General features: G+C 39.2%; 1 protein-coding gene and 1 pseudogene across 1 annotated transcript; one reads left to right on the top strand and one right to left on the bottom strand.

Moving 5' to 3' along the window:
* The first annotated feature begins 2,342 nt into the window (after window positions 1–2,342).
* On the top strand, window positions 2,343–8,090 carry LOC139711312 (uncharacterized; annotated as a pseudogene).
* A 1,175-nt stretch (window positions 8,091–9,265) lies between these two features.
* On the bottom strand, window positions 9,266–17,166 carry LOC139711321 (uncharacterized). Its single transcript, XM_071623220.1, has 3 exons — window positions 17,094–17,166; window positions 12,765–13,039; window positions 9,266–12,054 (listed from the first exon to the last, which is right to left on the bottom strand). The coding sequence occupies exons 2-3, from the start codon at window positions 13,033–13,035 to the stop codon at window positions 10,610–10,612; spliced, it is 1,716 nt and encodes a 571-aa protein (XP_071479321.1). The 5' UTR covers window positions 13,036–13,039; window positions 17,094–17,166; the 3' UTR covers window positions 9,266–10,609.
* Window positions 17,167–17,168: the final 2 nt, after the last annotated feature.

The raw sequence follows: 17,168 nt of genomic DNA, 5'->3' as shown, positions 1-17,168 counted from the left end.
CTAATATCCCGATGAGGCCGAGGAGCAAGTGAAGCGAAGCCCAGACAGCCAGATCGACGCAGCCGCATACCAGCCGTCAGGGAGATGCTGCGACGAGCCGCCGGTGCGACGGAAGCGGTACGGGTCGAAGGCGACGAAGGCAGCCATCAGCAGAGTTACATGTAGCGCTAGCGAAAAGGACTGAGCGAAGGAAGGACTTCCGTAAATGACTGCAGTTATCCACGGACAATTTCCCCTCCCAATTAACCCCCCCCCCCCCCCTTTTGCACTTGCACCCGAAGCTGTATGTAAGTACAATAACCGAGATGAGATTGTCATGCGCATGCCCAGTTAAATTGTGTAATAGTGTTTGAATCGCCAGTGTCAAGTAATCATTGATAGAAATTGATTGAACAAGAGGAGATTTTCCCCTTGAATAAAAGGCAATTAATTTTATGAATTTGATGTAACGTTTTCTTAATTTTTGTCCGTAAATTAACCTGACGAATTGCTGATGATGTGGCAGGTGTGTCTATTTATACGAGTGCACTAACCAAATCCCCTCGCGTCTTACAGACCGGGCGCGAGCCCAGCCATCCCCTGCCGCTGGTAGCCCCAGCCCAGGGCGGTGTGTTGGGTCGGGAGTAGAGAGTATAGATATATATGTATATATATGTAAAGTGGCGTACGGTGGGTCGAAACATGGGGGGAACCATCAAGTAATTTTGACGGTCTGTATGCTTGTGCGTGTGTGCGTGAGCAATAATGGGACTACAATACATTACGGAATGTGATACATTCAACAACGCAGTCATTGAGGAACATTGTAAGTTTTCCTTACGTGGATTATGGACTGACGGTGTGAAACGATCGACAAATTATATACTGTCAGCAACATAAGGTGAATGGCATAACAATAAAATGCGAGCGAGCGAAGCGAGCGAGCTTGAAAATTTGATATTCTACAGTTCCAAAACTGGAGTTTTAATTGTAGCTATATATTTCGCTTTGGAAATAAATGGGGGCGCATCGGGCGCAACTGCTGGCAATTATTTGCAGCAACATTAGGAGAATGGCATAACGATTCAATACGAGCGAGCGAAGCGAGCAAGCTTGAAAATGTTGACATTCTACAGTCCCAAAACTGGGGTTTGTAGCTATATCTTTCACTTTGGAAATTGATGGGGCGGTGCATCGGGCGCAACTGCTGGCAATAAACTGGCAGCAACATTAGGAGAATGGCATAAGGATTCAATGCGAGCGAGCAAAGCGAGCGAGCTTGAGAATTTTGACATGTTACAGTCCCAAAACTCCCGTTTGTAGCTATATCTTTCGCTTTGGAAATTAAGGGGGGGGCATCGGGCGCAACTGCTGGCAATTACTGGCAGTAACGTTAGGAGAGTTGCATAACGATTCAATGCGAGCGAGCGAAGCGAGCGAGCTTGAAAATTTTGACATGTTACAGTCCCAAAACTCCCGTTTGTAGCTATATCTTTCGCTTTGGAAATTAATGGGGGGCGGGGGGGGGGGGGCATCGGGCGCAACTGCTGGCAATTACTGGCAACAACATTAGGAGAGTGGCATAACGATTCAATACGAGCGAGCGAAGCGAGCAAGCTTGAAAATTTTGACATTTTACAGTCCCAAAACTCCCGTTTGTAGCTATATTTATCTTTCGCTTTGGAAATTAAGGGGTGGGGGCATCGGGCGCAACTACTGGCAATTACTGTCAGCAACATTAGGAGAATGGCATAACGATTCAATGCGAGCGAGCGAAGCGAGTGAGCTTGAAAATTTTGACATTCTAGAGTCCAACAACTGCCGTCGTAGCTATGTTTTTCGCTTTAGAAATTAAGGGGGATGCGCACCGGGCTCAACTGCTGGATGCGAGCGAGCGAAGCGAGCGAGCTTGAAAATTTTGACATTTTACAGTCCAAAAGCTGCCGTTTGTAGCCATACTTTTTCCCTTTTATTCATATATATATACATATTTATTTTATTTTCTTTATTTATTCATTTATTTTTATTATTATCATTATTATTATTTTTTTTTTTTGGGGGGGGGGGGCTTTTTGGGGGGGCAAAAATGCGTTTTGCCCCCCCCACTTTTTGGATTGGGGGGGGGGGCGGCCGCCCCCCCTGCCCCCCCCCCCCACTTCCGGCGCCTATGTCAGACTATATCTCCAATTGGCTAGTGATGTGTGTGACCGAAGAAATGTTTAATTTCGAAGTTCGGGTAAAATGAGATCTGTATTGATAGACTCTGAGTATCAAATGTTCACTTCACTCCAAGTGACTCCGCATTCTTTCTTGTGTTGGCCTTAGTTCAGGTTCCTTCGGTTGAAGTAGTCACATTACAAGACATCACAACATCATGGCGTCCTATTCTCTTTACAATCGTCTGAGAGTACTGAGCACCTCTTTATTTCTCCTATCCGGACTACTCTTCTGGACTGCTCTGTCTGATTCACCGAGGCTGTGGCTTCGTCTCATGTCTGGTAATTTCCAGCAGTCCACATAGTAATTTAGACGTGGAGTACTCAGAGGGTGATTGTCCTTCAAAAATGAAGCGGAATATAAAATGTAAAATAGCAAGAGCGACAAACCTGTTCTTTTAGCAGTTTCCGCTCTATATTGTGCTACTTTGAATGAACGATTGTCAAACCACTTGAATACTTTCATAGACAATCTGTCGATTAAAGTGATCTTTCAAAACATAAATCTTTCAAAACCTATCAATATTTACTGTGAGAATCACGGCAATTGCTAATACTTTCCCGAAATGATGTTTTACTTTAAGACATTCCTCCTTCGTGAGTGTCCATATCTCCATGTCCGAAGATGTTTGCTCATAGTTATCTCATTAGTAATGATGTCTCATTAATCACTGTTGTTAACGAATCGGAAAGTTTCTTTCACACAATTCCATGTTTATTTGCAAATAGTACTTTCATTTTATATTTGTCTTATCTCCCTATAGGAACTCTTGGCCTATGTCTTCTACTTACAGCATTTCTTTATTTCTGGATTCTTATCCAACAACCAACACATCGTCAAAGCTTAACGACTGTGACAGCTCACTTCATTATAAGCTTGTTAATGACATTTTTTGGAAAGAGAGAACTGAATAAGCTTTTTGATCACTGCAAGAATCCAATGTACCATCAAGAGCGCCTCTTGCGGGAAATAATCAAGCGGAATGGAGCCACTGAGTACGGGCGCAAGCACCGTCTCATGGAGATAAATTCACTTGAACAATTTCGCAGACAACATCCTCTCACAAACTATGAACACTTCCGGAGCTACGTTGATCGAATGATGGAAGGTGAGAGAGATGTCCTCATTCACGGTCAGCCAACGTCATACATCAGGACAACTGGAACAACAGGCAAATCCAAATACATCCCGCAGATTAAACGAATGGATATCATAATGCAGTTCATGGCCATTTTGAACTATGTCTATAATGATCTTTATCAAGTTGGTGCACTTAGGAAGAGCCTCTACTTATATGTTGCACCAGAAATTCAGAAAACGAAGTCAGGAGTAGATATTGAGACAGGAGCCACAATTGCTGAAGGGTACGATTGGGGTCTGAGTGGCTTCTCCACTCCTCCAGCTGGATTCAAGATTACCACCTTGCATGAAGCTTTATAGGCCTATGTGCAGCTACTTTTTAGTCTCCTTGATCCAGATATAGGTTCCATGGTATTGGGGTTTGTCCACTTTTTGGAAAGTGCCATGAAAATGTTGGAAACCAACTGGAAACAGCTCGTCTATGACATAAGACATGGAACTCTTAACCCAGCACTGAAGCTCCCAGCCGAGATACGCCGAAAACTCTCCGAAGACCTCGCCCGACACGGAGCCGACCCGAAGAGAGCCGCTCAACTTGAGAAGGAGTTTGAAAAAGGTTTTCGACGGATTATCCAGAGAATCTGGCCTCGCATTCGTGGGATCCATGGCGTCGATTCGTCTGGAAGCTGGCCGCGGATTAGTCAGACATATGCTGAAGGTACAAAATCGGTCTGTTCAGTTGCCTTGTGCAGCTTAAGAGTCATTCGGTAAAAACCCATTTAATGAAGCTAACGTGTAATTCAAGGTTCATTTTTTTTTCTTAAATAAAATATGCTTTTCAGAGCTTTGCATGCATATCTCTGTGAAGGAAAGCGTCAACACTTTCTACCGGTATTCACCTTAATAAGCAAAAGTAGACGCCTAACAGAAACCTAATTATATTGATTTTCTTCTCTGGTGAAGCAATTTATTAGGACGCGAAGAAAGACATGAGTCACTAATCTGAGTTTACTTAATGGCAGCAAATACAACAACAGATGTTCCTATTTAAGCATTCATGATTATACTGTTGTGTTTATTCACCAACGCTTTTGGCGACAGGACTCCCGTTGGTTACACTAGCCTACCTGTGTTCGGAGGCCTTCATGTGTGTCGGCCCAGGGCCAAAGTTCGTCAGGAACGGCTACCTCCCCCTCGTCCAGCAGATTTTGTTTGAATTCATCAGAGAGAAAGATATGTGAGTTTCAAAAGTTAATTTCAGGATCATCAACTCTACGTAAAAGGGAAAATGAAATGACGCTGTAATATATGATTACTTCAGGAATTTAAAAAAAAAAGAATACTCCAAAGCAAAGTTGGATATTATTCCATCAGTAATGTCGATGTTACATATAGTTGAAATAAGGAATGATCTTAATCATACTGAGAACTCTTGAAGGAGATCAGAGTGTTGAGCCACACTATTAAGAGAGGAGAGGACTTTTTGTCACTGAGGTGACAATACTTTGTATCTCAAAGTTTGTTGAAAATGACTTTTCCGCGTAGTCATGGTCAGTAATCAGTTAAGTGCTGTTCTGTCCAAATCCTAGTTGTCTTACCCCCAAAATGAAACGACCACGGCATGTCAAAGGAAAGGCTATCTCATTTGAGACAGTTCTTTGGCTTTCATGTTGCTTTTCTGCTGTTATTGTTGTTTTTCTGCTGTTATTGTTGTTTTTCCTACTGACAATTGACGTTTTGTAGATGCGGGGTCTTGTTGCCCTAGCGACGTTTTTCAAGCATATGTCAGAAACATAGAAAACATCAAAATAATTTCTGTTGGCTACAGGAGTCTCGATAAACCACAAACCTTCTTCTTGAACGAGGTTGAGAAAGGACAGAATTACGAAATAGTCGTCACTCAAGGCTTTGGACTTTATCGGTATCGGATGGGGGACGTGGTGCGAGTCGAGGACTTCTACGAGAATGCGCCGGTCATCGAATTCCTGTACAGGTCAGCCTTTTCTTTATCTATTTATTTCTTTACGCATGCTGTATTGATGTGACAGGGATAATAGTTATCTCTTCAGAATCATTTCGGAGAGCATTATTCCATATATGTTTAGCGTATTTTCCACTTTGATTAGATTTATTAAAAAGTCTCCAAATGTTTTCAATGTAACATGTTCCTTATTGTGTAGGACCGGTCAAATGCTGAACCTCCGTTTTGAGAAGCTGGACCAAACCGTGGTATTGGAGAGTGTGCGAGCAGCAGTCAACCGCTGGCCTGGCAGATGCATGCTGGAATTCGCCGTGGCTGAAAGTACGATTCTTTCTCAGGACTGCCAAGGTATGACGACTTAATTTCGCCTTTAACAATATCATCACGGTTTTTTTCCACTTTGACTATTGGTCATTCTGCTTGGAAAACCGTCCATTTCAATTTTTCCACAGACAAACTGACAGACATTCAATGAAAAAAAAAATCCTTTGATCGGGGCACATTGATTAAGCAATTTACACGGTACAGGGTATCATTTTATTTACAATAACGTACTTAACTGTTCTATAATCTGATTGAAAACAGCTATAGCAACATGTATAATATTATTCGATTTAAAAAAAGTTCTTCGTTTCATAGTGCCTTTGCGATATTCGCCAGGAAAACGGAATCTACGCCCCATGTTTGTTGTCCATGAAATTAATCATAATTGTTTGTACCACTTGTTTCCCGTGATTATCATTATTGTGTTTGTATGACCAGTGGTCGAACCGGACGAGTTAGCTCCTTACTACCTCTTCTTCATCGAGCTACTGGAAACAGGCAAACCTCTTTCGGATGCAGAAAAGCGAGCAGTATGTACCATTGCATGGGTGTCACTCTATTCCTCATTCATTGAGAAAGAATATTCAAGTGGATATTTTGCAATCATGAGTAAAGGTGAAAGACATTTGTATATTTTCCATTCCAAATCAGGGGGAATAAGGAGGGTCATCCTACCGAGTCATATACGGCCCACGAGTTGAAAAAAAAATCCATAAGCCATACAGCCCATGAGCTATAAGCAATAAGGACCATGGTATTAGTCTGACAGCTGACAAACAAGGCCCACAAATCTGACACTAGGCAAAAAAGGGCCATGAGCCTGTTTGACATTAGACAAACAAGGTCCACGAGTTCAACACTATGAGTTCGACACTATGAGTTCGACACTATGAGTTCGACACTGTGTGTGTGTGTGTGGTTTTTTTTTTAGAGACTTGCCCATGAACTGGGTTAATATATTTGATTATTGTGCTTGTTCTACAAGTTGCAAATTCTGCATTATATACTTGTATATTCTTACTCACCCATGTGAAAAGAATTATGCGGATTGATCATGCTTTGAGTTTGTGTCATAGATGACTTGAGGAAGAGTTTAAGCGACCTGTGATCAATCAAGGAGATTGATTTAGTGTGAACACAGAATTTTCTCCTCACACATAAGTAACTTTGTAATTGTTCTACAACATAGTAAACTTCATCCCTGCTTAAAATGAAAGGACAAAAAAAAAATCTCGTGACTCTGTAAACTTTGCCGCAAGTTGCGCCCCATCCACTGGGGGATGACTTGCTGATATATACACATTTGCATTTCCTCGTTTCTGATCAGGTTTATTGCATAAACATACCGATGTTTTGCTTCAAATCTATATATGAATAGCAAGTTAAGTAAAGGCAACTGCTCTATCGGGAATAAGGAAGAATACTTCTCGATTTTCTCAGATAATCTTAGTAAAAACTAAAAAAATGTTCAATTTTTCTTCACATTTCATTTCGTCCCAACCAGATCGACGAAGAGTTGCGTCTGCGTAACAGTGACTACGAACGGCTCCGTCGCGAAGTGTCCATCTCACATCCAAGAGTCTTCGTTGTTCGACCAGGAACCTTTGACGATCTCAAGAACTATCTGTTGGAAAACACAGGAGCAAGTGCCAACCAGTACAAGGTTCCCCGCAAATTGCGCACCTATGCCATGGTGGACGCTTTACTGAAAGGCGTGGTGTAATTATCGCCCCAAATCACTGGGATCTGGACTGAACTGATCCTCACATTAAGAGAAATGACACCATTACTTTATATCACTTATTACCTGTATTATTAGAAAACTTAACATTTGTCTGCAAATCATGGCTTTTCACATTAAACACCTGACTATCAGAACTATGCGTAGGACCTATTTAGAAGTATTCGTTATCATTCCTCATCCATCAGGGTTTTTTGTGTGTGTGTGTGTGTGTGTGTGTTTGTTTGTTTTTTCTATACCGTGTGTCTAAAAAAAAATATGCACTTTTGAAATGGCTACCAAATAAGAAATATATGATTCTGGGGAAAAAGGTTTATATGTATGAATAGCTTATGGACTCAACTTTCATATGACACCAAAAAGTCCAAAAATAATTCATGCTTGAATGAGCACTGCTCACTTTTGTAAAGGGTATGAAAATTAGGCTGCGCAGGAATTAGCCTTCCAATTTTGCGAGAGGTGAGTTCGTTGGAGCTTACAAAACTGAAGTTGATATGATAGGTAGGGATTATGTAACATTGAATATTCAATTATGGATTGTCAAAAAAAAATGTCAAAGATCTAAGCTATTTATTCTTCAGGTCAAAAGGTGTTTTCACATTAGCCCGATGTTTTGAAATAGCGCGCTATTTTCTGACTTTTCTCCCAGAATCATATACAATGTATTTCTTATTTGGCAGCCATTTCAAAAGTGTATAGTTTTTTTGTTTTGTTTTTTTTTGAGACACACGGTATACGTGCAAAATTGTATTTACTGCTGGGATTTGTTTGGTGGAATGTTTTGAAATATCTTTACATTCCCACCGTACATAGGCATGTAGAGAATATGGATAATTAAAAAAAGAGAATAATATATATATATATATATATATATATATATATATATATAATATGTATATATATATATATATAATATATATATATATATATATATATATATATATATATATATATGCCTACAGCACACGTACTTTGAGTTTGACTTGTTCGCCCATACGTTTATTCTATTCGGTTAGCTTGGTTTCGTGATTGAGTGAGGAAATTCAAGTCCCTGAGTGTAGGGCCGACAGTACATTGGAGGGTTTATTATGTTCTCTCTCCCATGATTTCACGTTTTACGTTTTTCATTATCTCAGAGAGTCATAAATATGGCAGTGATTAACTCAGCATAAATTGTTTAAACATCCGGACCATTATTCATATTACAGTTGTACTTTATTTTCAGTTTCATCAAGGTGAACACACAATTGCTTGTAGCTATCAGGCGCATCTCACAGATTAGTAGAACAGTATAAAGTCTTAAAATTTGTTGGGTAAACAAAGTCCTGACATGGGAGTTTACGAGGCGTGTGGAAGTCACAAGCACATGAAAAACTGCTTAGTTTACATAGCCCATATCATACAGGAGTCAGTCAATGACTGCATGTATATTTCTATTATCAGTTTGCATATCTAATATCAAATAGAGCGATAGGAAAGGAAAACGGTAACCGACGCACTTGAACAGTTTTCAGATGCATGACAATTGCTGCAAAGTTCTTGTATAAAACCCTAATTAAGGTGACGGTCGTACAAACACCCATTAGGTTTATGTGTCTCATTTTGTACTCTGATAGTTTCAAACTGATATCAACTTCATTATGCTTTCTATAGAAAACGCTTACGTCACGTAAAAAAAAAAAAAAATCATACTTATTTTGCTTTGACCTTGTTGTTACATCTCATCGCAAAGAGAAAGCAAAGTAAAAATTTCAAGCTATTATAATAGACGATTATGGCTCAACACGCATCATTTCTGTTACTGCGTCTATTGTTTGATTGTCAGTTTCATATGATATTACATGTAGTAATACCTTGACATATACATGTACCACACTGTGATAAATAAATTTGAGTGATCGCACACCAATTCACGAGTATGCATACAAAATAAATGTCATCACAGCACATCCTGAGATCTTGAGCGTATTCTAATTAAAATGCTATAAAAGCCTAATATTCAAGTGTATGAGTGCAAGAAATTTGAATCCTTTTTTTTATAGGAAATCTACTGTACGTGTTATACCGCTACGGCATTTGTTGAGAAGTGATAATCATAAATGAAAATCAAAGTGACTAATGACCATCTGAATGTTTTTCTACCGTTAATAACTCACTCGGAACATCAGTGTTGAATCTTGCAATCGCTGACGAGAGGATAATAAATTGAACGAAAGATAAACCTGACTCAAATAAAATGTAGCTTTATAGATCAAAAAAGCACCAAGCTATTGATTGTTACACTTCACAGAAGGTAAACGGCTTGTTCATATGTCATTGTATGTATATGGTTTTTCACAAGAATATTTCAGAGCTCATATTGAGCATGAAATCACTTGTAATTCGTAAAGGGACTCTACAGTACTGGTTGAGGTGAGGATTCAGCTTGTGACGTTTTGCGAGATATTTAGAAACCACTCTCTGAAATGTTAAAGAGCATACAATTCTAAGGGAAATTAAAAGTTTATTCGATGAAAATCGGTTTTGAAATGACTGAGATATCTAAAAACAAGGAAAAGCAAAGAGATTCTAATGAAAGTCGTGGCCTGTCAGTTTTATTAGCATCGCCTTTTTTTATATCTCAGCCATTTCAAGGCCAATTTTCATCAAATAAACGTTGAATCCTTCTTGAAATTACACGCTCTTTCATATTTCATAACAGGTTTCTCATTATCTCACCAAAAATGTTATAAACGTGAATCCTCACCTCAACCAGTACTGTACAGTCCCTTTAATCGAATAGATTTCTCAAACGCGATGTAACAATTTATAAAGAGATACACCGCAGAAGCGTCCTTCAAAATTGGGAAAGGATGGACAGAAATAGTTTCCAAGGTAACTGTTGAGACTTTGATTAGTGATCTTGTCTAAGGACTTATAGATATTTACTTTAATTCATCGTAAAACCGATAAAACAGATCAATGTGAGTGACATTGAGTGTAAAAATAAAGAGAAAATAAGTGTGTTCAGTCCGCATGGCATATATATATTTTGTCACGGAACAGGGTGGATGCGAATTAGCAAAGCCTAGAAGTATCGAACGGAGACTCTTGAACAAAGTTTCCACGTTTACATTGAGCTGAGGTGTAGTTCTTTAAAAGTAAGGGACATGGGGCTATTTGTTATTGTTCTCTAATGACACTTCAAACACCATATTGAAGTATTTTTTATTCTTTTTGGGATACGGGACAGCTTAGATTGAAAAATTCCTTACTGCAAAGCGATCTGTTTCTCAATAATAGTCTTATTAATCTCCAAGGATAGTAGACATCATAGAAAGCGTAGGTTTTCGGCGGTAGATGTAGACAGATCCACGATCACAGAGAACAAATTCGTTGGGAGTAAGGCAGGTCAGTTGCAGCCACTCACGATTTTCATGCCACTCCAACTGCAACTCTTCAACCACGCTCTCGAGATGTTCACCCGTTGGAGCATATTTTCTTATCGTGGCGCGACCATCATTTGTCACCATGGCAACGAAAAGATTGCCCATTTCATCGCAGGTCGAAAAAGGAGAACATCCCACTCGGCCAACAATGTGCCCAATAGCACGGCCATCTTGACTCATGACTTCGACGGCATCTCGTAGACCTACGGTACATTCAGTGACGGCGATGTGACCAGACTTCATGATAGACATACACCACGGTTGTAAGACTGTTCCAATGTTCTTGATGAAACCACCGGAAGGCTCAAAGACTTCAATGTTGCTGAACTCAGAGTATCCCATATAGACAGTGTCCTTGCTGTCCACGCAGACACAACATGGTTTGTTGGTCTTTTGTGTAAAGAAGAAGCTGGATACACGTCGGCCTTCCTGTGTGATGATTCCAAGCTTGTTGTCAGTGGTACACAGGATAAGATTCCCATTGTTCATGAGCGCCATACTACTGATGCGAATGTCGTATGCAATCCTGCTAGTTTTCTTCGTGTCTAGGTTAATGATATCAGCCCCACCGAGTCTGTAGCCTACTACTACCTTGCGGTCAGTCAGCTTTATGCAGACGTTCATTTCTTCTTTCTTATCTTCAGGTAAATCGAACTGCTCAACAAACTCCCATCCAGAAGCCTCCTCCAAGTGGCCTAGATAGGCGGAGGTACAGGGCACAAACTTCATCACCAGTTTGCTCAGGTTCATCAGGGGGCCGTCACCCATCAGAGCATTCCTGATCACTTCAATCTTCGTTACTGCACTCTCAAACTTTTCGGCGTCACTGACAAAGTGGCCGTTCTCTTGAATTTCTTTTAGAGCTTGCTCACAGGATTTTAGCTTCGATAGCGCGAAACCATAAACATTGGGACTGGCTGACTTTTCTAAAACCGTAGCCTTTTCGAGGAGCAAGTCTCTCTCCTTTGCTAGCAAATCATGTGTCTCGGAGAAAGCTTTATAAATACCTTCTTTCATTACTTGAATTCCAACATGAGTGGCGGTGATTATACCACTCACTTTAGAGTCCCGCAACTTCTCCAAGCGTTCTCGGACGTCTTCTATCCGTCCTCCGCAGGTTTTCAGCTTTTGTTTAAGTTCGACATGGTAATCATTGATAGCAACAAATGAGTTTGATTTATGGTTATCTTCCAGACATCTCTCACAAATGATTGCTTTGCATTTCCTGCAGTAGAAACTTGCCTCCTTGTACTTGTGATCTTTGCAGGTGTATTCAAACGTATCGTCGTTTGTCACGGGCTGGCCTGTACGCAGAAAAAGAAGGAATTTAAACTATGACTTCATCACTACCTCGCCTATATAGTTAGTTTAAAGTAAGTATAAAGTTATCTTGTTTGCTTACCTTAAAAGAGCCATCTATTGTAGTAGACATATATGCATATACAATGTATACAAAGTTGAAAATTGCTCAAACTGCACCAACAGCGATTTGTGAGAGATGATGGCATCGCTGGGTTGCTATCCTGTTAACTCCGTATTCTGAGTCCCTTCTTCCTTGACGCGTCCTTTACATTGCAGAGACACATAGGCCTACATGGCGAAGCCTGATACACATAAAAACATCTACCAGGTCTGGATGAACCAGCTGTGAAAACGGTATCGAAATATGGTTTCGGAATCATCAAAAATAATGTAGAAGTATGGAATATGAAATGTAAAGAAGTGAAATATTATTCAATTTCACTTCAATTCTGTGGATCTGAAGAAAAAGCATTCATCTCGTCTGGAATTTTGGGTTCAGTCTTTGTCTAACAAGCATCGACCCTTCAGGATTTTTTTTTTTTTTTGTCAGCAGGCAAAACGTACTCTAATGGAAACTATAAAACTTTGGTTCATTCAGGATGTCTTATGACCCTAGAATCCTGAATTATCTAATCAAATCTGGTTACAATGGCCTCATCTCAATCATTCATTCTAATTAAAATATACTCTGTTTGCTAAGTCTGAACGATACCTTTAATTCTCTGCGCCAAATCATCCCTCTCAATGAAAGCAAAGGTGTCGGCCAACCTTTGCCTAGCTGTCTTTGGCTTCACGCTGACGTAGTTTTCCCAGCTGAGAATGAGAGCTTTGAAGGCAGCGCCATCATCGTTTGGGTGATCAGCCTTGATTCGTCTCAGTGTAGCTTTGTCGTAATCGAGTTTCAGGCCAATCGGGTAGAAGTCTTCGGGTTGAAGCGAGGACACCAGATCAAGAAGTTCGGCGTCGGACAGTTTCTCGTCCATTGTGCTGATAAAAATTGAGACGGGGATTCAGGTTTAATCTTTTTTTTTTTTTTGCGAGATAACAAACCACTTGAAGTATTGAAGACCAAATAATTGTTGGAGAAATTCAAAATTATTAGATGAAAATTATTGCAAAAATGGCGAAGATATCCCCTAAACAAAGATGTCCCAATAAAAGGTAGGAACCACCCTTTATTAGGACCATTTCGTTTTGTTTTACTTTTGGATATCTCAGCCATCCAAAAAACAATTTTGATTGAATAAACTTTGAATTCCTTTTAGAATAGTATACAATGTATACTCTTCAATATTTCATAAATGGTTTCATGGCAAGCCAGGTGACATTTTGAATTGATTGTAAGCGCTTTGGGCCTTGTGGGAAAAGCGCACTATAAATAATAGTAATAATAATAATAATAATAATTCAGTTACCTAAAAATTTGATTTAAGGGGAGAGTGCACTTATGGGAATCAAGCGAAGACTGAGAATAAAAAAGTGAAAAACAAGTGTAAGAGCCATTCTATAGTATATCATGTTAATGATACAATTTAATTAGACAATTTAAGTTTAACAGATATGTCCAGGTTAAAAATGAACATTAGCAAAATCTTTAGAAATGCAGGCATTTTTAAGCTATATCTATATAAAACTTTCTTGAGAAAATTGTCACATCTTTTTATTATGCAACCACATTGACATGGTACAATTATGTATGTGTTAACATGGTTAACACGCGGCTCTAATATCGGTTTAGAGTATCCTAGCAATCTCGCGTGCATTTATTTTCTTTCTTTAGTGGGAGATCTTTCCTTTGAAGCATTTTGTAATGATGTATTTCAATTTGATAAAATCAGCCAGATTGGTAACCGTAAGTCATTTCATAAAATGAATGACCACACACACACACACACACACACACACACACATACACAAACAAAGAAAATTTCCTTGTCACAAAGTACTTACTTATATAAGATGGGGGACTGTGGAAAGCTACCCGCCAAAGTTTTTGCATGCTTCAGCAAGAAAACATTAATTGATTGTGGATTTGTTAAAAAGAAAAAGAAAATCACAATGGATATAATAGCTTTTGCAAACCAAACGAGAGATAAGTAAATTGATTACAAGAGAATGATTTATAGTTACACAAGCCAAGCAATTAAATAGAGACATCCTCCTCTAAAAAAAAAAAAAAAAAAATGCAATCACAATTTTGAGGACGTATTGCGGTCTGAGGACAGGATGATATCAGGGTAAAATCATATTTCTAAGTAAAGGACTGTTTCCTCTTTGTGTTGCTAGGTGATGCTGGGTTGTGCAACAAACTACAATCATATTCCGGTGCAATACGTGAAATGGTAAGGCGTGTCCTGTTAAATAGTCGAGTTGTGACACTATACGTCAAACTTACTTGTATGTCATTTTTTCATTTAATTAGATGAAATGAAACTCAAGTTATTTTTCTTGGGTATTACAAACAATAACAATTAAGATTAATTATCGTTATAAATACAACACTAATCTACCTGAAATATTGATAAAAGGTTGTGACGGCGAGTAGCCTGTTATCTTAACCTGCATGGGATTCTCAGCAATGCTGATTGGTAAACTAGCCGTAACCCAAGCTTGAGGCTAAGGTATCAATTGATGTACTCCTGATACGTGCTACTGGTATGTCCATTGCTCAACATTTAGAGTACGGCTTGCCCACAATCCACTAGTTTGTTTTTGTTTTTGTAAAGTTTTCAGTTCACTCTGACAATCTAATTAACTTCTTGCATAAACCCTGAGACCTACCGGGGCTACTTATAGTAATACGCTCAATGTGTAAAATAGTATTGATGAAAGAATCGTTCTATATTTACATTATATCAACAACAAAAAAGATGTCGCACTCGAATGCTAGCTGCTTCAGCGTTAATATCGTTCTTAGCTGATCCTGTCATTACGCGATGAACACCATGACGGACATCACGGGTAAAACATCTTGACCAGCAGGACCTAAACATGGTAAGGGTGTATAACCTTCCAGGATTCGAACTAAAGACATCCTGTTTGAAATCCCACGGAAATACCTACTATACATCGTGTCCCAGAAAAAACGAAACCGGGTTTCCCTGCAACTTTTTAGATTGAAATCATACATTTTCTTTATGAGATATACATCAATGAAAAGATAAATTTTTCTCCTTTCATTCGATGTACAACTTAATGTTCATTGTTCATGCATGACTGAGTTACAACAATGAAAATTGGTGCCATCAAATTTTCATTTGCACGCGCAAATGGTGACTTTAAGTGAATTTTTCAGACATTCAATGTTACGTTTTCGAAAAACAAAGTTCATAACTCAAATATTCATATTTTCTTCTTTCATATGATACCTTATACGCGTCAAATATGAATAACGCATGCTTGAGAAAAATTTGTATGAAAGCATGCTTCATTTCTACCAATTCTATGATACGGATAGTGGAAGAAAAAAAGCAAGCTCTCCCGACTTAGCAGTAGGCAATGGGCTCGTTGTGCACCATTGAATTCACACATAACAACTGCAGTGCTACAGTGAATGTTGTTTGGGGTGGGTGGGGGTTGGGTATTTACAGAGAATGCTCTATGAGACGGACAGCCCTTTGTTGTCATTTATTTAGAATAAGCTATGAGACATAACCAATTATTGAAGACTAATATCGTGAGTATTCTCAGGCTGCACGCAGTCCAATGGTTACGGGAAAGCAACATTACAACAATGATACACATTTTGATGATTTTGTACCTCAAACTTATTTCACTGTTTTTTTTTTCCTCTCTACATTTCCCTCACGCGTGGTTAGTCCTTCATCACTGACAGGGTTTTTAAGTTTTTGAAGGGGGAGGCGAAGCAGAAAGAGAGGGTACATCCCTTTATTAATCACTGAACTTGCGCTTCTAACATTTCAAAGGTGCAAGTGCAGGGCAGAAAGTCGTCTTTTTTTTTGGGGGGGGGGGGCGCCGCGGAACGTTTTTTTTTTTTCGGTCCGTTACTCCCACCCCACCTTCCCAAACATTCCGCTGATGACCACCCTTTGCTCTGTAGTTAGCTGCATGGTCAGGCAAGCTCATGATCACGTGCTAATTTACGACCCTATTCACAACCGAATTGTCTGTAACATTCTCTTTTACCCCCTCCCTTCATGTTTGTGTAGATTCATTGAAGCATGAAGGTCATTGTTATCTGCCAAGTCGGTCAGGCGTCGGGAGGAAAGCTAACTGCTCCTTTGTTACTCTCCATCCATCTGGTTAAAATGTAAGAATATTTTCAAATTAAAGTTTTCTCGAGCAGGCGTTGATAATTCTTTTACGCATGGGATATCATTAAAAAAAATGGATATTAAAGCTATGATTTTATTTTTCGCAAAAGATTGCTGAAAAAGTCTGAAAAATTCATTCAAAGTCGCCATTTACTCGTGCAAATGAAAATTTAGTAGCACCACTGTCTATTGTTCTAACTCAGTCATGCATGAATTATGAACAACGCGTTGTGCATGAAAGAAGAGAAGTGTATCTTTCAATCCATGTACATCTCATAGAGCAAATTATGATTATGATCGCAAAGAATTGCAATGAAAGTCAGTTTCGTTTTTTTCTGGGACACGCTGTACATACTTAGTAACAGGGACCAGTAATCCATCCATTTTTCTCAAACACGCACGCATCACACAAGCACACACACACACATACACACACACACATACACACACACACACACACACACACACACACATGAAACGCCCACAATGCATGTACACCGATAGATACTAGTATTCAGAAATTCATTCAAATATTCGAACAGCCCAAAATCTTTGTCACCTCTATTAGACCTACACTGTATTTATTGATAATTAAAAATTCAATACAGCACCAAATCCTATTAAATTAATCACGAAAACATGAAATGTACATTGCTTCCATACCGATAGGTGGTTAGATAAGGGGATTGATGAACCGTATAGTGTTAGGGGAAGTTTGCTGTCCACATGTAACATAATGGAGTAAAATATGAGAACGAGTAACTCACCTGACTTACTTCTGAGTTCTGAGTTTTCAACTGAGTTCTCAAGATCAATAATCCACGAGATGGTATCACTGAGAT

Source organism: Diadema antillarum, unplaced genomic scaffold (assembly GCF_040938485.1).
Source record: "Diadema antillarum isolate AM-2024a unplaced genomic scaffold, OU_Dant_1.0 seq00001642_RagTag, whole genome shotgun sequence".
NCBI classification, from domain to species: domain Eukaryota; kingdom Metazoa; phylum Echinodermata; class Echinoidea; order Diadematoida; family Diadematidae; genus Diadema; species Diadema antillarum.
This window is presented reverse-complemented; position numbering and strand designations above follow the sequence as displayed.